This window comes from Meles meles, chromosome 2, assembly GCF_922984935.1.
Source record: "Meles meles chromosome 2, mMelMel3.1 paternal haplotype, whole genome shotgun sequence".
Taxonomy (NCBI): domain Eukaryota; kingdom Metazoa; phylum Chordata; class Mammalia; order Carnivora; family Mustelidae; genus Meles; species Meles meles.
The window spans coordinates 71,239,104-71,262,518 of record NC_060067.1 but is presented as its reverse complement, the minus strand read 5'-3'; the positions used below and the strand labels follow the sequence as shown (position 1 = coordinate 71,262,518).

At 36.5% G+C, this 23,415-nt stretch overlaps 1 protein-coding gene across 4 annotated transcripts in view; it reads right to left on the bottom strand.

The window, feature by feature from the left end:
* The window catches only part of INPP4B (inositol polyphosphate-4-phosphatase type II B), a 563,252-nt gene that overhangs the window by 130,449 nt on the left and 409,388 nt on the right, over positions 1-23,415 (bottom strand). For all 4 annotated transcript variants that reach the window (XM_045992576.1, XM_045992594.1, XM_045992567.1 and 1 more), the window contains exon 16: positions 5,738-5,915. In XM_045992576.1, coding sequence (XP_045848532.1) covers positions 5,738-5,915 — 178 coding nt within the window. The remainder of the gene's footprint in view (positions 1-5,737; positions 5,916-23,415) is intronic.

The window sequence follows — 23,415 nt, the reverse complement described above, 5'->3', positions numbered from 1 at the left end:
ATATTTTTTAAAAAAAGGCAGCAGCTGGTAGGCTGGTAAATTTCAATAGGATGGTCCCTCTTAAAAAAAAAAAAAGTTTTGTTTTCTTTGTTTTGAATAGAGTAGGATGTTTCAGCATATCATATTAAGGTTAAAGGATACTAGAAATCAAAAGTTGTGAGATTTTGTTAAATATAATGTGAGCTTAGCCTCTAATATTTGTAACAAAACCCTGTTATTGTTACCATTTAGCAATTGTCATAATGTGACACAAGCCATTTTTTAGAATTTTAGGTGGTAAAAGTTAAGGGCCATTTCTATGTAGTATTTGTCCTATAGCATCTAGTCCAATACCAAACATAATTAAGTGCTTGATACTGTTTTTTAGTGAGCAATAATAATAATGATTTTCTAAACAGGATTTATCAATCTATGTGAAATAAAGAATGTGATGGGCTTTAAAACTAATGTCACATGGTATCACTTACTCGTGGAGCATAAGGAATAACACGGAGGACATCATTGGGAGATGGAGAGAAGTGAGATGGGGGAAATCAGAGGCGGAAATGAACCATGAGAGACTGTGGACTCTGAGAAACAAACTGAGGGTTTTGGAGGGGAGGAGGGTGGAGGGTTGGGTGAGCCTGGTGGTGGGTATTAAGGAGGGCACGTATTGCATGGAGCACTGGGTGTGGTGCATAAACAATGAACTTGGGAACACTGAAAAATAAATAAAATAAAATGAAATGAAAAAAAAGAAAAATAAAAAAATTACGAAAAAAAAGCTAATGTCACATATATGTCTAAGCTAGTAGTGATAAATACCCATACATTGGTCTATACTTAGGTCCTCAATTTTTCAGTTTGAATTTCATCACATTACTTTTTTCTCCCTTTTCTTTTCCATAGTCCTGCATACTTTCAGTCTAAAATAAAGGAAAATATATATATTTTTTGCATTTTTTAAAATTAATTAATTTGCAGCATAACAGTATTCATTGTTTTTGCACCACACCCAGTGCTCCATGCAATATGTGCTCTCTCTATTACCCACCACCTGGTTCCCCAACCTTCCACCCCCCGCCCCTTCAAAACCCTCAGGTTGTTTTCCAGAGTCCATAGTCTCTCATGGTTCATCTCCCCTTCCAATTTCCCTTAACTCCTTTCTCCTCTCCATCTCCCCATGTCCTCCATGTTCTTTGTTATGCTCTACAAATAAGTGAAACCATATGATACTTGACTCTCTCTGCTTGACTTATTTCACTCAGCATTATCTCTTCCAGTCCCATCCATGTTGCTACAAAAGTTGGGTATTCATCCTTTCTGATGGAGGCATAATACTCCATCGTGTATATGGACCATATCCGTTGAAGGGCATCTTTTTCTTTCCACAGTTTGGCGACCGTGGCCATTGCTGCTATAAACACTGGGGTACAGATGGCTCTTCTTTTCACTACATCTGTATCTTTGGGGTAAATACCCAGCAGTGCAATTGCAGGGTCATAGGGAAGCTCTATTTTTAATTTCTTGAGGAATCTCCACACTGTTCTCCAAAGTGGCTGCACCAACTTGCATTCCCACAAACAGTGTAAGAGGGTTCCCTTTTCTCCACATCCTCTCCAACACACGTTGTTTCCTATCTTGCTAATTTTGGCCATTCTAACTGGTGTAAGGTGATATCTCAATGTGGTTTTAATTTGAATCTCCCTGATGGCTAGTGATGATGAGCATTTTTTCATGTGTCTGATAGCCATTTGTATGTCTTCATTGGAGAAGTGTTTGTTCATATCTTCTGCCCATTTTTTGATATGATCATCTGTTTTGTGTGTGTTGAGTTTGAGGAAAATATATATATATATTTTTTAATAACTAATTTTTAAAAATATTTTATTTATTTGACACAGAGAGAGAGAGAGAGATCACAAGTAGAGCAGCAGGCAGAGAGAGAGGGAGAAGCAGGCTCCCTGCAGAGCTGAGAGCCCGATGTGGGGCTCGATCCCAGGACCCTGAGACATGACCTGAGCGGAAGGCAGCAGCTTAACCCACTGAGCCACCCAGGCGCCCGAGGAAAATATATTTTTATCACATCCTATTATTAAACTTTCAGGTCTTATGTTAAAAATTTGGCCTATGCTTTGTCTTCTCTGTTCAACCTATTAGTATAAACTCAGAGTCTGTCTTTTGTTATGACCCTAAAATATTAAATAATTTCTTCATTATTTTCATGGATTAATATGCAACAAACAAACCCAGTCATTTATCAGAAGATATACTAATAATTTAAAAATTAGAACAATTTAATTTAGTTTGTGCTCATTAGGACATGAAAAATTATAAAACATTTTTATTCTCATGAACTTTCAGTTTTGTCTTCCCCACTCCCACCCCCACATCCTTACTTGTTTCCTTCACTGCATATGCAAGTGTCCATCATGGAACTCATGGAACATTTCACCATATTGTATAGCAGTTAAGCTCACAGTATCTGGAGCTAGACTCACAAGGTGTGATTTTGGGTGCATTATATATGTTTCTGTACCTCAGTTTCCCATATAAAATAAGGATATTAACAATACTTACTTCATAGGATTAAAAAGATTAAATGTTGAAAATAATAATGTCCACTTCATGGATTTGTGGAAAGTAATAATACCTCACTTACAGTTATTAAAGTGTAATGCTAGCTATTATTATCATCATCCTTAGGATCATAAATAACCATTATCATCGAGAGCCTTGAATCTCTTGGAAAAAAAGGAACAGATCTGTGTCTTATTCCATTTTCTGCACCCAGTATCAGAAACCACACCTGATAATTAATACAAACTCAGTAAATATTTTTACTTTTCATAAATTGTATTTGTTTGTTCATTTGTTTGTTTCCACCAGTAGTTGTTCAGAGGGATGGAATTTTGCTGGGGAACCTTAGTCTTATGGCTTGGTTATCAGTAACAATAGAAACGACATGAATTGACTTTAGATCTACAAATATTGCTGCTCTGAGATTCTCTGAATATGCGATTGTCTCTGTTGTCCTTTGCTTTCCACTCCAGACTCTGTGTATATATTGATCTGATAATGTGTTCTTTGCTATCAGCTCCAGAGGCAACATGTTACCTAAGAGGAGAGATGCCATTTCATTACAAAGTAATCGAATCCCTCCTCTACACTACCCATGGGCTGCCCCCAGCCTTCCCCAACCTCCCCAGCCTAGTACAGAGAACTTTCCCATATTTGACTATGGAGTTTCTTTGGTAAGTATGACCACAGATAATTCTTTTTATGTATTGAATATGCTACATGAATGAATTCCAAAGAAAACAACCAAAGTACTTATTTTGTAAACATAACAGTTCAGACTCTAAAAGAAACAAGAGGCCTCTCCACAAAAAAAGGATTTTTATGCTCTAACCCACAGTGTGAAAGACCCTGATCTCAAACACAAAATGTTTTAGGGGCGCCTGGCTGGCTCAGTCAGTAGAGCATGCAGCTCTTGATCTTGTGGCGGTTAAGTTTGAGCCCCACATTGGGTATAGAGATTACTTAGAAATAAAATCTTAAAACAACAACAACAACAACAACAAAAATCGAAAATATTTTAAGCTACATCTTTCTAATATTAAATTATAATAAAATTTAAGATGCCACTAAGAATATTTACATTTTATGCTAAGTTCATGGATCATATGTTATTTTAAACCATAAATTATTAGCCATCTTGATAGATTATGCAAAACTCTGTTAACTTCAAAAATTCTTAGAAATTCCAGGCATGAGTTCTTAAAATAATGCATGGCTTGCAAACTCAACCTAAAAAAGTTCCCCCTGATTTCAAGGGCTCACAGATGTATTAGTAGATGAAGTGTGTCTACTTAGTAGAAAAACAGAGAGGAGAAAGTTGGAGCAATTCTGAATTACAGGAAAAATACACACCCTGTCCCATCCCCCACCCCAATCTTTGCAGCAAGTTGTAAATGAAATGACAACCCCCTGCCCAATGCACAGGAAGAATATAAATATTGCTCTGTAATCACTGCAGTTATGTCCTATTTGCTAAGATTTTCTGCTTAGGTGAATCCAGAAAAACCTCACATCACCTACAAGTCCAAAAAAGCAATCAACGAAACTGAGATTATATTATTTTACTATATATAATACTCTCCTCTTTCCCCCCACTTTTTTCTAGCCATAACATATCTATCGACTATAAGACATATTTATTGACTATTAGGATACTGAAGTATTACTGAAGAGTATATCTAACAAAAAGATGTTAAAACATTTTTAAAAAGGAAATGTCAAAGCACATACATTACACAGAAGATACCAGAAAGATTTTCCGTTCCAGAGTTAACCAGACCTGGGTTTGAACCCTGGTTTTGTTTGAACCCCAGGTTTGACTCTAGCTGTATGATTTCACACATCTTCTTTTTAATGGCTCTGAGCTTCAACCATTGTCCTTTGTGAGAAGGAGCTAATATGTACCCACAATTGGAAAATTAAATTTGAAGATTAAATGAAACAATGTAAGCCATAAAGCACAATATTTGGCAAAGTAGGGTATCTGTGAAATGTGGGTCAATTTTTTTCTTTCCTTTTCATGAAGGAAGTACCTGTTGAGTCATGGAAAGAATGCTGCATTTTGAGCTAGAAGCCTTAGGTTGTCATTTTTCACTTTTTAATTTATGAGACAATTCAGTGGACCTTGTTGAATAGATATGAGCTAATTTTTAATGAAAATAGATATTATTTTTTCTGTAAGAAAAATACATGGTAATATACACTTTAAAATGTTCAATAAGTGCCAGGTATTAATATTATAAATTAACATATATGGATCAAAAATACACACATATATAATACCCAGGTTTTTATGAATCTGTTCTTTAGAGACATGACAAACTATAGTTATTTTATTCTTAAATGATATCTTTTTTTTGCTCAGCTTCTTCAAGGTCATATTTATTGGAACTATCTCATAATAAACTGCAAGATGTTCTCAGAATGCGAAGGTTAAGGATAAGTGTATTGGAATTGGACTCCAGGACAACTGGTTTTGTATTTAAAATCAAGCTGCAATTTCTCTTTTCCATCTTGGATCTCTCTGAATTGTTCAGCTGCCTTAATTAGATATGGAAGTCGATGTTCAGTATTTACCCATGCCAGACTATCTTACCTCTTTGCATGTACAGGCGCAAGTCATCTTTGAAAAAATTAAGGCTTAGGTCCCATTACATTTCAAACAATAGCTAATATTTTTGGAAATTTTAAAAACCTTCTCCCAGTAGATAATGTTGTAGAAAGCAAACCAAGGCAGAGGAATCACCTCATGCTACTGATAAGAATCCACATCAAAGTTGTGCTTTCAAACGAAGTGACGCTCCTATTCAAACATATAGCCTTATATGCATAAAAATTTTTTGGTCACCGGAGGAAAATAAAGAAATTTTCAAAATCTAATTTAACTCATTTAATAAGACCATGCACCAAAGAGAATGAAAGATGTCAAGAAAAAGAGGAAATATACTTCAGCCAATAATAGGTTTCATTTCCTACTTAAAAAAAAATGCTTCGTAAGATTTGAGAATAGAATGAGGCCTATTCATTTTGATCCTTTGGCAATACTTTGAAGCTTACGTTTTAACCTGGTCTATTTTACATTTCCAGATGCTACGAAAGGCAATGTATGCAGAAAGCAACACCCATGGGGATTTGGGGATTTGACTTTCCCCACTGTTAGTGGTGATTTGGATCTTACTTTTTCTGAAAGCATCTTTAAAGAATTCTTCAAGCTGTCTGGAGAATGCTGGCTTGCAGAATTAAGCAGTAGGTCTGCATGGTTTGCTATCAGAGGTTGTAGCTGATTGATGTTGCTGAGAACTTCTTTTGCTTTGGCTGTGTTTTCAGGCGAATAGTAAATAAACTGGTATCCAGTACTGGAACAACAAAGATAAAGGCAAGTTACACAAAAAAAGCAGAAAGCATTTGCAGCCCTTAGTACCAGATGGCAAATGAGAAACAGAACTCCGAATAGCATGATTTCCTTTTGAACAGATAAGAACTATTCTAAGAGGTTTTCATATGTCCTAAGAGTTTTTTTTAAGCAAAATGGCCAAGATCTTTTCTAAAACCAAGATTGTTTTTCAAAGATTTTAAAAGCGAAATAAATCAAGTTTTGCTCAACTACAAGGAAGATTCTTTATAATTACATATGTCAGGTATTAGTATTCAAAACAAATTATTGTTCATTACTAATAAATTTGAGGTCACATTAATATGGAGTGAAAGTATGAGCTTTTATATTCAGGCTAATTTGAATGTAAATCCTGGCTCCGCCACCTACTAGCATGGTGACCTTAGGCAGGCTTCAGTTTCCTCCACAGGAAATTATGAATAAGTATACAAGAATTCTAAGAGGTGGGTAAGCTTGGTCATCATTCATGTGAAATGCCTACAAAAATGCCCAACACAGAGCAAGCATTCAGTAAGTACTACCTATATATTCCCCCATGATAGATAGGGCAGAGTGAGTAAATTTTAATAGCTGAGAAATGGGAAGAAAATATATTAATGCCAAGAAAATATATTAATGCCAAAATATATTAATGGGCATAAGGAGAAATTTATTGGCTAGAACAAGAATATTGATAGCATAAAAAATTCACTAGGCTATTTTATCATTACCCAATTTGTTCCTAGTGGTTTCTCATTTCACTTGTAAAGAAAAATCTAAAAGTGATTACTAATTAAAGAATTACTGACTTTTATAATCATCGTCTAAGAATTGGTCAAGCATACTACAGGGGTAAGGATTCCATGGCATGAAGGAATCTTTTGATAAGGAAAGACAAAGGAAGCATTTCGGCAGGGGGAGGAATAAACCAGGGAAACACCCACCAAAGTGAAAGAAGAGGGAAGTTCCCTCCGCTGGCCTGGCGTAGCACTTGCCTACATCCCTTTGCATCCACTGTCAAAGCATTCTTCATATATCCTGCACTCTGTGTTGAGTACTTCTTGAGTATTTTCTCTACACTTACCAGTTAAATTATTAAAATTCCCGTAATTCCATTTCTTATTTAGAAATATTAGAATCCAATAGAAAAATTAACATCTAAGGAGCACTCTTCCTCCCCTTCCATACACTAATGACTTTGATGGGAAAGTATCAGTTTCCTTGGTAAGACGACACTCTTTTTTTGTAAACATATAATGACTGTTTCTATTGTTTTATTTATATATTTATTGCAGCGATTGAAAGAAAAATCCTTCATTGCTTGGACTATTCAGAAGATAGGACAATAAGCTGATGAGGGATACAGGTTTGTGAAGGCTAAGGAACACTTCAGTAGTGTGAGACACTTAGAATTTGCTCTTAATTGTGTCCTTACAGACTTCTACATTTCAGAAGTGGGAGCCGAAAAATAAAACACACCATAACTATTTATTGTATGTACTTCAATGCAAATTAAAGCAAATGAACAAAGAACAGTGGTGAGGAAGAGTAAGAAAACAGTCGTCCCTGCCAGTCACCTAAAACTTTTCCTGGTTCATCTGATCTCACTCAGGAGTGTGCTAAGGCCTCTAACAAAAATCACCACTTTTGATGTACCCCTTACTCATCTGTACTCAGACCAGATACAAGGTTCAATCCGCCACAGTGGATTAAGAAAGCAAACAACTCCGTGTTATTTTGGCAAAGAAAGGGATTATCTAAAGATATTGGTGGGTCATGGGGGTGGGGATGATGTTTGATACCCAGCACCTCTAACAGCAGAGAAAGACTCAAGAGACTGGACAGAGAAAGAACGTGTAGTAGCTGTTTGATGGTCCCTTTCCACTAATCTGCTCTTCTTGTCATAATTTGTTTTCTGCTCTCAACTTCTGGGTACCTACAGGCCTCCCACGGCTTAGCTCTTGGGAAGCAGAGTTCCGGAGGCCATGTGTGGTCTTCTATCTTTCTCGCCCCATAACTGTCCTCTTTGAGGATGTCATGCTTGCCCTCTCATAATTCAATCCCATGCATTCTTTTGACTCCTGTCACCATTGCCTTACTTCTTTACTCATCTCATACTTCCCTGGCAGTTCATTATTACTTTATTCCTGAATTTTACCTACTTTCATCATTATTATTATGTTTAAAGATTTTATTTACTTGAGAGAGAGAGAGCATGTCAAGGCATGAGAGCAGGAGGAGGGGCAGGGGGGAGAGAGAGGGAGGAGGAAAGAATTCCAAGCAGACTGGAGCATGGAGCCCCACATGAGACTTGATCCCCCCATCCTAGGGCCCTGAGATCATGACCTGATAGAAGCCAAGAGTCAGACGCTCAACAGACTGAGCCACCCACGTATACCTACTTTCATTATTTTTCCTACATATTTCTTATTCTGCACATTTCTTTATCCTCTCCTTTCGAGTCTACTACACACATTTTCAAGATTTATTTCTTACATGATCTTTATTTCTACATGTTCTAATTAATAGTTCAGTGGTCCTCAAATTTTAGCAGGCATATGATTCACTTGGGGATGAGGAGAGGGCCTGGGTGTTTGTTTGAAAAATGCAGATTTCCTGGCAACACTGAAAGATTCTGCTTTAGTGGATTGTAGCACTGTAACCACCAGCTCAGGAAATGCAGATGATGCAGAGGCACAGCCGAGCACTTTTAGAGACACCTGCTGCCCTTGCTTTGTTTGTGAATCCCCTCTAAACCCTTGATCTTGCTATGCCCTGCCTCTGACAAAGGTCCTTTTTCTCGTTCTAAGTTTCAAGTTCCTTGTTCCTTAGTTATTCTCATTTCCATGATACCCTTTACAAGGCTAGCTTTGTACCCCGTCTTTATATCTAGCTCATGTTGTTTTGCTTCCCTCTCATTACCAGTCCTGCCTCCCCTCACTATTTTCATCATCCTTTCCTCTTTTCCCTCCCAGCATAGTCCCTTCCTCTTCCTCTCCTTCCCCAGTCTCCATCGTGGGATGCTGCCAGAACTCCTGCCCCCTGCTCCTAAGTCAGTCTTCATTGGAGCTAAGTAACACAGCAGGCTTTGGTTCTCCCCATTAGGTTATTTAATGATGAGCATCTTACCTAGTGAGGTAGAAAGATTCATTTTCCACAGTAAAAGCCAATGTTGATATCCAGGATGAAATAGTATGGTATGGAAAAAAAAATATCACCACCCACAAAATAATTTTAAGTGTGCATAAATTTCCTTTACCTATTCAGTGCCTTACTTTTTAAACATGTCATATATTTTAACAGTTATAGCTTTTTAAATGGAAAGTTATGAGTATAATTTAATTATTGAGATAAAAAGAATATAGCTAAACTCTATTTTATAGTGGTCTGAAATTTAAACTGAATCCAAACACTTGAACTAACTATCAATCAGACAAAACCAGAAGAAAGACAAAGTATTTGCTTGGACAAAAAATATAAATAATATAATATATAATATAAATATATTTATTTATATTTATATAAATATAAATATAATATATAATATAAAATATAAGATGTAAATACAGCAAATCTTGGACAATGAAAATTGAAATTAATTTCATACTATTCTTCTATTGATGAAGCAGTGAATTAAAGTGTATATATATGTATATGCATATAGACATACTTAAATATATATCTATTTAATTATATATCGGTTTAATTAGAAAATATGCACATCACATACACACCCGTAACTCACAGGGGCATGTACATGTTGTTACCAGGGATGTTATATTCTGAAGTTGTAAAGAAAAATAAAGCACATAGTGAAATAACATTCGTATTCATAGACTCTAATTGCTAACCAGAATACAACTAAACCAATGGCTTTTTTGTTCTTCTGTGTTTATTCCACCTCATTTGCTTTTTGCTGGTCCTCCTTATCTCCCCATCCTCTAGTGTTGGCCCACTAGTGATCCTCCAAAGATCACCCCTTGGGGGCACTTCCTTTTTTTAGTCTCCATGCCCTCCTTAAGTAATTCCATTTAATCTTCTGGTTTAAATACTTCAGTTGTGATGATTCCCAAATCCACGTCTCTAGCCTAGACCTCTTCCCCGAACTCTAATTAAAAACAAAAGCTCTCCTCTTCACAGCTCCCATTTATCATGTCCCAAACTGAGCTCCCTATCTGCTCCCCCTCCTCAACAACAGCTCCTTATACACATGTTCCCATCTCAGGTGATGGCAAGTCCGTTTGATGTGGCATATGTCTCTTTTCCTCCTCCTTAACCTTGACCCATTATTTCCCCCTAGAAAATTCTTCCTTTTCTTTCAAAACATAAGCGGATTTCAACCATCTATTTCCACACTCACTGCAACAAGCCTGGTGCAAGCCATCATCTTCTACCTCACAAACTGGTCTTCCCATCTCCGTTTCTTACTCTAAGACACCGAAATCCTTGACTTACTCTTAGGGTTGAAGGAGGCAGGGGGCAGGCAAGGAGAGCAAAATAAAGCAATTCTCCCTTAGCTTGCTGCCCACACCCAGATCCTGGGACTTGCTCTGCCACTTCTCTGCGCCTTTCCTCCCCCACGCCATCGCCATCTCCACCCTTGACCCATTTGCCCAACCGAGCCATTATGCTGGTATGTCGAGTCATGGAAGAACATAGATGAGAAATGAGGAAGAGACAAGGAGGGAAAGTGAAGAGAAAGATCAGGGACGGGGCACATGCAGAAGAGGATTAGGGTTAAGGAATATAGAAAAAAATGATAAAGAATAACGCGCCTCTGCTTCTGTAGCAGAACTTAATCTCCAGAGAAAAACCTAAGGGCTATTTCCACTTATTTTTTCCCAACTCAAGCACTGCTTGTGAAAAAACGATCTCCTGAATCCAGAGGGAGGGACAGACATTCTCTCAGTTCTAACTGAGAAGAAAACTATGTGGATAATAAATGAAAATTTACACCTTAGTGCACTTGAATATACCCTTTTGGCTTCACAGGGTTTAACAACATGTTTCAAGAAATTGTAGAAGGTAAAAGCATACCTCTCTGTTTTCCCCCATGCATCTTTCCTATTTTTTGCTAGAAGTATAGCTTAGATAAAAGAACTAAGAGGAAAATGGTATTTGTTTTGTTTACCTCGTATGGATTTCACTTACATAATTACATTAGTTATATGATCGAAGCTTAAATTAATGTTTATCTTTGAATCAACTCTTTTTGAAACAAATATTGGTTTCATAGAAATTTAAGAGTCAGTGTTTGAATATATACTTGATTCTGCCATTTATTAGCTTTGTGATAGGTGATGCTAATTAAGAGGGAAAACGTCCTAAAATTCATTTCAGCTCAACTTACCCTCAATGAAAATCTGCCTATTGTCTCGATTACAGTGGCTTCTACTATCCCACTTTTCAGTTTGAGGTTCTTTTTCTTTCTTTTTTTTTTAAAGATTTTATTTATTTATTTGACAGAGAGAGAGAGAGAGTACGAGTAGGCAGAGTGGCAGACTGAGAAGCAGCCTCTCGGTTGAGCAGGAATCCCAGGACCCTGGGATCATGACCTGAGCAGAAGGCAGATGATTAAGGACTGAGCCACCTAGGTGCCCCTTCAGTTTGAAATTCTTATCGGCAATTTCTTAACCATTAAGACCTCTTTTCTATATACAATATTTCCTTAGCTCTATTTTTGCCCTTTCAAGAATTTTCAGTCACTTTTATATGACCTTTAAATAAATAAAGTCCCATATGATTTCACTTCCTTCCATGGCCCATTTCCATTTATTCCTGAAATCACTTGTCCTAATTCCTTTGCTAGCTTTCAAGGGTCGGATCACTTCTATTTCTGCCTAGTATGGCTTCTGGTATTTTCATGCTCACTCCTCTGCAAAGGTGTCATGGAGTAATATCCAAATGTCCTCTGATTCCCTCTCATCTCAAAAACTTTTCAACTCCATCCTGGACTATATCCATTTGCATGCCTAATATAGAGTAAGATTAAGTACAAGAATAGAAACCATTCCCAAATTCACTGTCAAAGTAAAAATTTCTTTGACTGTAAATGATCATGAGGGACCTTTTTTGGGTGATGAAAATGTTCTAAACGTTGGAATTGATGATGATTGCATAACTCTATAAATTTACTAAAAACCACTGAATCATATATCTGACCTTGTCATATCACCAATCATATCACTGACCTTAAAATAGGTCAGTCCCAGGGTATGCAAATTACAGTACATAAGCAGAGAGTTGAATGGTGGTTGCCAGGGAAGCAGGGAGGGGAAGATAGGGAGACATTAGTCAAAGGATACAAAGCTTTGGTGACACAAGGTGTATAAGTTCTGGAGATCTAATGTACAGCACTATAACTATAGTTAACAATATTGTATTGTATATTTGAAATGTGTTAAGAAGATAGATCTCAAGTGTTCTCACCACAAAAAAGAATAAAAGAAGACAAAGATGAAGATGAAGATAAGAAAATAATAACCATGTGAGATGATGGGTAGATTAAATAATTTGTGGTGATAATTTCAAAAATATAACACATAACAATTATATATTATATATATGTTTTATATATATAATTTTTATTTGTCAATTATACCTTCATAAATCTGGGAAAAAGTAAGCAAGTGTTTCCAGAATATGATATTATAGTGTTGGTGACTATGAGTCTAGGATAAGAAGTCAGGAAAGCAGAAAATATATTTAAGAGCCATTTCATTTTTTCCCCATTAAACCTAAAGGTATTTTCATGGGGAGTTCTATAAAGCAAATTTGTACTGTGGATTTATACTAATAATCCAAATCTCTTTCTTTCTCTCATTTTAATAGCCAATAATCACAGAGTCTACATTACAGGACTAGAATTATGCTAAATGCTTTGTAGAGATTATTATCTAATCTTGACAAAACTTTGAGGAACAAATACTATTCCATCCTACAGATATGGAAGTTGAAACTTGGGCAGGTTAAGTAACTTCTCCTGGATCAAACAACTAACATGGATGGTAAAACCAACATTTATCCCCAGTTCTTCATTATCACACAGTTTGAACTCTTAATTATGTTTTACCACCTCATGAACATGATTTGGCCTACTTTAAATTTGGAAAAATTATAATACAATAACTAAAACAGGAAACATCTTTTATTTAGTAATATAATGGTAGGTACAGCCTATAAATATTAAAATAAAAAAGCATTGAAGACATTCTCATCTAATTAAAGCTCATTAGAGAAGATGTACGAGTTTATTTTATAACACAGATTAGACTAAAGAATGAATCTGAAAATCATCTCACAATAAATTGCTTTCAACAAATATTTAATGACTGCTACTAGGTGAATACACTGAGGAAGGCAAAAGGTCAGAGGTCTTTCTGGTGGCTGAGTATGATGATGTTTGTCCTCTAAATGCCACAAGCCAGGGCTGGTAGCAGAGAGGAAGAAACAGGGAATAAATAACTTTTTTTTTTTTTTTAACCTCACTCATCTTCTCACAAGACCTTGCAAATTTAAATATCATTTGAGTAGCCATAGTTTCAGAGCTTTTTACTAACAACCCTCAATACTATGACTCTTATATATTCTTGTGAGGTCAGACATTCATTTAGAAGCAATGTCACATGGCATTGTGACAAAGGATGTCATATGGCTTTTAACTTTCTATGGATTTTGTAGTTGGAGGTTTTTTTTCCATGTTACCTCATTCTCCATATTTGCTAGAAGGAGAAGTCGAAAAAGGATTTTGCAAAGATATTTCTCTTATTGTACAACAAAATAAAAAGGAAGAGAAGGCACCTGGGTGGCTCAGTTGATTGTCTACCTTCCGCCAGGTCATCATCCCAGCATCCTGGAATCAAGTCCCGCATTGGGCTCCCTGCTCAGTGGGGCTTCTCCCTCTATCCAAACACCCCTCCGACCTTGTGATCTCTGTCGTAAGCTCTTTCTCTCTCTGTCTCTCAAATAAATAAATAAAATCTTAAAAAAAAAAAAAGAAGGGAGATAGAAAACAAAAGTATCCTAAAAGAACTAGAGCCCTGTCTGCATCTATCTGCATCACTCTACGTAAACTACTATCCTTTCCAAAACATTCACCCGTGTTTAGCCTGACGTCTTTGTATATATAATTTCATGTTTTCTTGCAGGTACAGTTTTTTGTTTTGTTTTGTTTTAAGATTTTATTTATTTATTTGAGAGATAGAATGAGAGGAGAGAGCATGAGAGGGGAGAGGTGAGAGGAGAAGCAGACCCCCCACCGAGCAGGGAGCCAGATGTGGAACTAGATCCTGGGACTCTAGGATCATGACCTGAGCCAAAGGCAGTTGCTTAGCCAACCGAGCCACCCAGGTGTCCCCAGGTACCGTTTTAATATACATGTCTACATACTTCATAATCCACAAACTAATTGAAATGACTACATAGTGCTCTATTCCAGTGATACAAAGAGTGCTTATTCATTCATTCAAGATGTTTCTAATATCTTACTATTATGAATAGAATCTATGATCATCTTTGGAAAAGTTTACTTTTTCCTTTTATTATTTTGATTCCTAAGTGGTTTTCCTGAGGTGTATTGGGAGGGTTACATAGAGAGAACCAATGTCTAAAAACATTTTTACTAACTACTACACAAAACAATTTCAGGCAGTTTAAAATAGTGTTAATCACCATATCCAGTAATGTATTTTTTGTAATTATGCAGGTGAAGTGATTATCTCTTAAAATTATGTTCTCATTAAAGCCCATAATGAGTTGAGTGGACCAACTTTTTTTTTTTTTTCTTAAATTTCTATCTGGTGGGCAGCAAAATCGATTCTGGAAAGGTCATCTATTATTAGTTAGAACTAAAATTGTTCATTTATTAAGAGCCTATATTTTGTGTTAAATATCTACTGATTGCACCAGGGTGAATAAGTATGGAAGAAGAATCTGAGAGTGGGGACAGAAGTCTAATTTTCTGGTCTGGTTCTATCATTATCTGTATGGGTGATTTAATCTTTGATCTCAGTATTCTCATCAATAATAAAGTAAATAGGAGAATTTGTGATCTCTGAGATTCCTTATTGGTTCTAACATTTAAAAGGCTCTTTAATTGCAAGAAAAGCACAGACTCAGCAAAATCATTTTGTTGTTTCCCAACACTTATTTTCATATTGAATATATACAACTGACTTTATTAACGAAGCAATGGAAATCAATGGGTTATTTCCTGTATTCGCTTTCCCAGCAACCCGTACATTTACCCAGTTGTATAAACCAGAGTACTAAGAGTTCCTCAACCCTGCCTAGCCTCCCTAAATTTTCATTCAGTTAGATTTAAATTCTATAAAAGTTTTCTTAAAATCTCTAACTCCATAGTCACCCATTTCCTCTCTCCGTTAGTATTATAATGGATTAATTATTTGCTCTTCTTCATGCTTTTCATGTGGTTCAAAATACAAATCTAATCCTGTTAATCCTCAGACAAAAACCTGTCGGTGACTCCCTACAGTCTCTTGGATGAGCTGCCAGGACTTGATATAGCAAACAAATACCCTTCAGATTTGGCTCTTGTCCTGACTACACTTACATCCTTTCTCTCTCTTCTCTTTTTCTCTCTCCCCTTCCCTTCCCTCATCTTCCCACCACCCTCTTTTCTCTCCCTTCTCCTCTCCCATCTCCCACTTTTCCTCTCTCTCTCTCCCTCATTTCCAGATTCTTTTTTTTTAAAAGATTTTATTCATTTATCTGACAGAGAGAGATCACAAGTAGGCAGAGAAGCAGGCAGAGAGAGAGAGGGGGAAGCAGGCTCCCCGCTGAGCAGAGAGCCCGATGCCGATGCCGGGCTCGATCCCAGGACCCTGAGATCATGACCTGAGCTGAAGGCAGAGGCTTTAACCCTCTGAGCTACCCAGGCGCCCCATCATTTCCAGATTCTTTACACTCTTGGAATTTTTGAGCCAAGGACAGTGAATGTCATCACCATACACGTGTGTGCTGCACAGAAACTTGGGAGTCTTGCTTGATATCTCTAGATTTTTACCTCCCACTCTAAACAAACACACAAAATCCAAGCAATTGCCAAGCCCTCCCAAGTATCTCTGTAATCGGTCTCCTTTTTTGCATCTGTGCTGACACCACTGGAGGCTAAGCCATCGTCTTCCTAATAGAACCACTGCAATAACTACTTATTAACACAGACCTCATGACAGGGGAGAAGACACTGAATTGTTCAGGCAAAGTGCCATCTAACGAAGATTTTGCAATAACAGTTTTTTTCTTATGCTACACAAACCAGTTGTGTGATTCTTCCATGACAGGGTCCCATACAAAACTTTTTCTTTTCTTTTCAAGTTAGTACTTTTACTATTTTAAAGCTCTAGAAAACACAGTGTTTTTTATTTTCTGAGAATTTACTTATAGATGACTTTCTTCTCTATTGTTTGCTGTCTTTGAGACCAATCGATATTAAATATCTAAGCTAATAGAGAAGTTTAAAAATATGCTGGAAATTGCTCAGTGTTTAATCTGAGTACAAGAGTTCTTTTTTGGATTAAATGCATACTAGTTGAGATGACATTACAGTGTCATGATTTAAATTTTTTTTTTCAGTTTATAATGAACGAGAAATAGAACTCTGGATTTATAAAAAATAAGTCTTCAAACCATATTATCTTTTCATATTTAGCTTTTTAAGTAAAAAAGCCTTCTTCATGTAATTTGCTTATTAGATTTCACATAATATCTTTTAAGTCCTAATCTTCCTGCTGATTACTTTTTCTTCCCCTATAAAAGCAGAAATCATATTTTAATAGTTTTAAAATTAAAACATTTAATTGTGAAAGTCAAATTATTCAAATTATCTTCCTGAAAGATAGTGATGATATACTTCATAAATCTTTCCTTAAAATCTCAAGATTTTAATCACTCTTTCTTTTTTTTAATTTATTTTTTAAAAGATTTTATTTATTTGACAGAGAGAGATCACAAGTAGGCAGAGAGGCAGGCAGAGAGAGAGGAGGAAGCAGGCTCCCTGCCGAGCAGAGAGCCCGATGCGGGGCTCGATCCCAGGACCCTGGGATCATGACCTAAGCTGAAGGCAGAGACTTCAACCCACTGAGCCACCCAGGCGCCCCTTAACCACTCTTTCTAATAATTAAATGATTTCAAAAGAAATCAGCCACATCAATAGTACAAACAAGGAAATGGAAGGGTGAGAAGTTCCATGGCTTTCTGAAATCCTCAAATAGGATTGATGATGTGTTTTATCATTTTAGATACTTTTCTCTTCACCAAATTTATTATCACTAGAAATTCTAGGTCTTTTAACAAACTTATTTTCATTTATAATTGAAGTCATTTCTTTAAGGGAAAGATTTAATTTTAAGAATTCTGCAACTGTCATACTACATACAGTGCTTTTTGCCTACACTTCAGATCACACTTGGCTTCACAAGCTTTTTGGTTGGTGATTGGAAAAATGTCACCAATTGAAATGTTAAAGTCACTACTGCATTACTAATATTGAATCAGATTTTACGCTAGGCTAATTTTACAGAATTTATCATCTCTCCCCTTTCAGAATACATAAAAGTATAGTTTCCCTTCCTAGTGAGGTGCAAGCAAACACTAATGTTCTAATACTTGAAAAAAAATGGTTGCTTTTAAAGCTTATGAGACATTTTCTACAAATATTCCTCTATTTCTATTTCCCAACTCCACAATTATTTCCTATGTTTCTGTTACCTGATACAATCACACTGATATTTTCAGACAGAGGAGAGATAGTCCTGTGATGGGTAATCCTTTCACTTCTTTTATTCACCTCCCCACCCCCAGCAAACACTTAGAAGTTAGCTCCTGAGGATACTGTGGTAAACCAGACGTACTCAGTCCATTTCTTCATGGCACACATGGTCCAGAGGGGAAGACAGACAATTAGGGATGATTGTATACAGAAGGCTTAAAGCAGCAGTCTAGCCAATGGGTCAAAGAAGGCTTTCAGACAGCCCTGAAACTGAGGAAATTTAGTCTGGTTCATATAGAGGATGGGGTGAAAGATGAAATTGGAGAAGAAAGTGGGACCAGATGACACATGAATATATTATGTGCCTTGAACTTTATACCCCAGGCAAGAAGTAGCTAAGAAATGTTCAACATTATGAAATCACAAGATTGTATATTTCTTTTGGAACTATTACCCCAACCAAAGTGAGAAAAACAGATTGGATGAGAGCCAGTCTGGAAAGAGATTAATCTCTTAACCTTGCCAAATTAAGAGATTTGGCAGTAGAATATTTAAAAAATGGTGATTTCATGGGTTAGAATTGTCCAAATCCACTATTTATTATTGAAATAAATGACTTCCTGAAAAATAAGAACACGGAACTGAAAGAACTGATTTTATTTTACTGGAGGTGGAAGCAAAGGAAGAAAAGTAGTCAATGATTTCCAGATTCTAAAATGAACATCTAGGTGAACGGTGGTGACTTTTATTAAGAAAAGAGATTCTCAAGAGAAGTTTGAGGGAAAAAGATTGAGAGATGATTGAATATGTTGACATTGAAGTGGTTGGATGATAGCATTAACGTAGAGCTGTCTGCTAGATGGTTGTAAATGCATGTCTGGACCTCATGGGCCATAGCCGGGCTTCACACAGAGATGGTGTCAGTAGCCCAGAGCTTGAGAATATGTGGGCAATTAGACATTTTATGCACATTGATACAACTTTTTTGGAGGGAAACATGACAACATCTCTAAAATTTACCACCTCAACTGAGAAATTCCACTTTTAGGAGTTTATCAAAAAAGAAATACAGTTTTTAGGGACATAAAAATAAGGGTGTATCCTGTGAACATGGGTAGTTATAACAAAAAATTAGAAATAACCTAAATGATCATCAATATTGTTAGATAATTATGCTACACTTAATAAGATGCTACATCGCTTTTAGAAAAAATGAGATCTACATGAACTGAAATGAGGCACTGCCAAAACATTTTTCTGAGTGAAAATATACCTGTTTACATATTTTAGATAAAAATAGCTAGTATCTGTTAGGCCCTCATTAAGTACCAGGCACTGTTATAAAACGTTTGGTGTATAGGAAATTATCAAATCTTCAGAACCACCCTATGAGGTAAGTAGTATTTCCATACCACAAATGAGGAAACTAAGTTATAGAGAGGTGAGGCAATTTGACTAATGTCACAAAGCTACTCTGTGCCCAAGCTATGATTCCATCCATTTAGGGAGTGGCGTCTATGAATTTCTAAAATGAAAGTTTCTGCATTAACCCTGAATGGAGCCAAAAAAACCTAAACTTAGTTGTGGAAAGTTTAAGAACATCACAGTCCCTTGAACCTTGAGTTTGCGGACTGAGTCATAGCCATTGAAAATTCAAATAGTTGGAAGCCTAGAAGAAATTACACAGGGAAATACATTTAGCTGTTCTAATTGCTTTATTCTAGGTAGAGATAGCGGAAGAGGTAGGCTTTTCAGTTTAAATGCTTCTTTATTCTTTAAATTTGTGTGCTATAAGCAAATCTTATTTCTGTATAGTTAAAAAGAGAATAAGGAAGGAGAAAAACTGCATTACAAATTCATTTTGGATCATATGCAACTTAGAAATATCCTTCTAGGGGCGCCTGGATGGCTCAGTGGGTTAAAGCCTCTGCCTTCAGCTCAGATCATGATCCCAGGGTCCTGGGATCCAGCCCTGCATCCGATGCTCTACTCAGCAGGGTGCCTGCTTCCTCCTCTCTCTCTGCCTGCCTCTCTGCCTACTTGAGATCTCTGTCTGTCAAATAAATAAATAAAATCTTAAAAAGAAAGGAAATATCCTTCTATTCCCTTCTATCACAAGTAGCTCAATGCCTTGCAATCCTAATCATGCCGTTTGCACACTATGTTGAAGTCTCAACATGACTATTTATTTAAACACAGTTCATTTTCTTGTTATTCCAAACTATACATATGAAAGAGATAAAAATCCACTTTCTCTGGAAGATTTGATGCTGTTTATACAGGGAGCTAGCTACAGGCAGGGAACTGCACATGGAGAAGAGAAACCTGGGCCATAGTTTTGGCAGCCCTCACTTTGTATTGGCTCAAAGATGAACTGAGCAGAGAGCTAAGAGTGGCTGAGGAAGACTAAGTCATAGGTGGAAGAAAATATACCCCCAAGGAATCAAATTATAATCTACAAAGAGTGAAATTGCTGTCTCCTTGAAAATCATGTATTGCCCGGTGTTGGTTCAAAAGGAAAAATGAACGGGTAGATACCTAGTCTTTATTTCCATAGGGCCTGTGTGATATAAAGTGGGTTTTTTTTAATGTGGTATAAAGCATTTTTTTCAAAAGGAAAGAAAATATATTTGGAAGTGAATAGGACATGAACTTTAACTATAACCTATAAGACTGATATTTTAAAATAGACTACCTTTGGTGGATTGGTCATGACTTCCAAAGAACCACAAACACATAGATTTTTTTTTTTCAATGTAGAGCATTCAATTGATATATTTTGAAGAATTAACCATTTTAAGCCATTCTGAATTTTTAAGTTTATAGAAGAAAAAAGGGTGTAAATTATATGTGTAAAAGCGAACTAGATGAGACCACACCTGTATGCCACCAGTGACTGTCTTGTTCAGGAGGGAGATCACAGCCAATTTTAATCTTTACTTTGACTTTTCTCCATTTTCCAATAAACATACACGTAAAACTGAAATAATTCAATTTAAAAAATGGGCAGAAGATACGAACAGATATTTCTCCAAAGAGAACATATAGATGGCTAACAGACACATGAAAAGATGCTCTATATCACTCATCCTCGGGGAAATGCAAGTCAAAACACAATGAGCTATCACCTCACACCTGTTCAAATGGCTAATATTAAAAACACAAGGAACTATAAATGTCGGTGAGGATCCAGAGATAAAGGAACACTCTTGCGCTGTTGGAGGGAACACAAACTAGTGTAGTCACTGTGGAAAACAGTATGGAGGTTCCTCAAAAAATTAAAAATGGAACTACCTTATGATCCAGTAATCACACTACTGCATAGTGTGCTCTCTGACAAATAAATAAAATCTTAAAAAAAAAAGAAGTGGTATATTTATACAATGGAGTATTATTCAGCCATATAAAAAAGAAAGAAACCTTGGGGCGCCTGGGTGGCTCAGTGGGTTAAAGCCTCTGCCTTCGGCTCAGGTCATGATCCCAGGGTCCTGGGATCCAACCCTGCATCCAACTCTCTGCTCAGCAGGAGGCCTTCTTCCTCCTCTCTTTCTGCCTGCCTCTCTGCCTACTTGTGATCTCTGTCTGTCAAATAAATAAATAAAAAAGAAAGAAAGAAAGAAATCTTGTCATTTCCAATGACGTATAATAGAAAGTATAGAAAGTATAAAAAGAAAAATACCTATGATTTTGCTCATGGGTTGAATATAAGAAACAAAACAAATGAGCAAAGAAAAAAGAGAGAACAAGAGAAAAATCAAGAAACGGACTCTTTAATATAGAGAACAAAGTGATGGTTACCAGAGAAGAGGTGGGGGGGGATGGGTTAAATAGTTGATGGGGATTAAGGACGGTACTTGTCGTGATGAGCACAGCATAATGTATGGAAGTATTGTTTCACTATATCATACACTTGAAACTAATATTACACTGTATACTAACGGCACTGGAACTAAAATTAAAAAAAGAAAACAATTAATGGAAAATATTTTTAAATTCACATTATTGAAAGATCAAGATATTTCTAATCAAAAGATATATGGCATGGTTTCTTGGTACACAGAAAATGCTAAACAGAATCATGATCTCAGACTAAACTGGTCTGCTAGTGAACAAGACAAATTTCTAAGAGAAATCCAGAGATCAAGCTAGAGATAGAGAAAGAGCTTCAGTAGAAAAAAAAAAAAAGAAAAATTCATTCTCCAAATCAAATCATGGATGCAGTCTTATTGCTTTCACCGAATATATCTGAATCACTAATTCCTTTTCATTTAAAAAATTAGAATCTTAGTCTTAGGTATGAAAACGAAAGGTTTAAAACAAACTTTTTTTTTGTAACTATTGCCTAGTTACTGGAGCGAGTACAAAAAAAGATAAGTTGGAAAACTTTTGTTTAGACATCTCAGGTGTTTAATTTATGTTTTGTTTCCCCAAATTAAGCAGTGGTTAGTGATTTTATCCGAAGGATACATATATCAAAGGTAGTGGTATGAGGTGTTGCATCCAGGTCCCATTTCTGGCTAAATGAATGTCTGCCGCACTGTAGGCTACACAGAGCTTCCTTGCCTAATGCAACAGTTTCCCTTTTACCCAAGAAGTCTTCTTTCTAAAATAGAGAACGAGGAAACATCTTCTCCTTATAATAGGAAAATTTCCCTCAGAGTTTTGGTCATATGACCACATAACCATTGATCTCATAAAGGTAAGACTGGTTTGTTTAACCCTTTGTATTAATATTCTACTTTCCATCAGAAAAGTCCCCCAAACTGTAATACAGTCTCAGGCTGTGGCAGGCTCAAGGCGAGCCTACAATATTCCTGTCAGTAAAATTTTAGTTCATTTTCCTTATGACTTTTCCAAGTAATCTTTTTCTTTTTCGTTTTTCCGTTTGAAATTGTGGGGTAGTAAATGTTGACCGTGTTCCTATCTGGAACAGATGGGAGAGGGGTGGGAACACCAGAGCACGTCCACAGGCATGTGACATTAGGTCATTTGCAGGGAGTTAGTTCTGAGTTTACTCCAAATGAATAGGCAGATCACAGGGAATTAATATTCTCACATGAGGTTGACATTGCCCTTCACTGGCACTTTTTCTTCTTTATAAAGATTCTTGGTTTTCATGAGGTGCTCTTCCATCTTGAGGAAAATGTTATGCTTTCAGGTCATGATCCTACTCAGTCAAAGTTCTGTCTGAGCCTGAAATTCCTGCTGAAATCACAAATATTCAAAGCAGGCAAAATATGTGTTGTTGTGGCAATTTCCCCCCTTTCTTTTAAGCAACAGCAGAAGTAAAAAATTGATCATATTTTGGGGGAGGATCCACAAGCTTTAAAGAGCTTCCATGTAGGGGCACTTGGGTGGCTCAGTGGATTAAAGCCTCTGCCTTTGGCTCACATCTTGATCTCAGGGTCCTGGCCCTGCTCAGCAGGGAGCCTGCTTCCTCCTCTCTCTCTCTCTCTCTGCCTCTCTGCCTACTTGTGATCTCTATCTGTCAAATAAATAAATAAAATCTTAAAAAAAAAAAAGAGCTTCCATGTAAATCACTGACTCCAGGAAAGTTTGATGTAACATTGTTTGATGTTTGCTGTAACAACTGAATACACAGCCTACAAACATCCTAATTTTGGTCCTTTAGAAAAGTAACATGAGCAATTAGGGTTTTGTCTCAGAAAAATCTCATGTTTATGGCATGAAAATCCTTATAATATGTTCAATTTTATTTGTTCACACGTTACTCGAGCCCACATCATCAGATCAA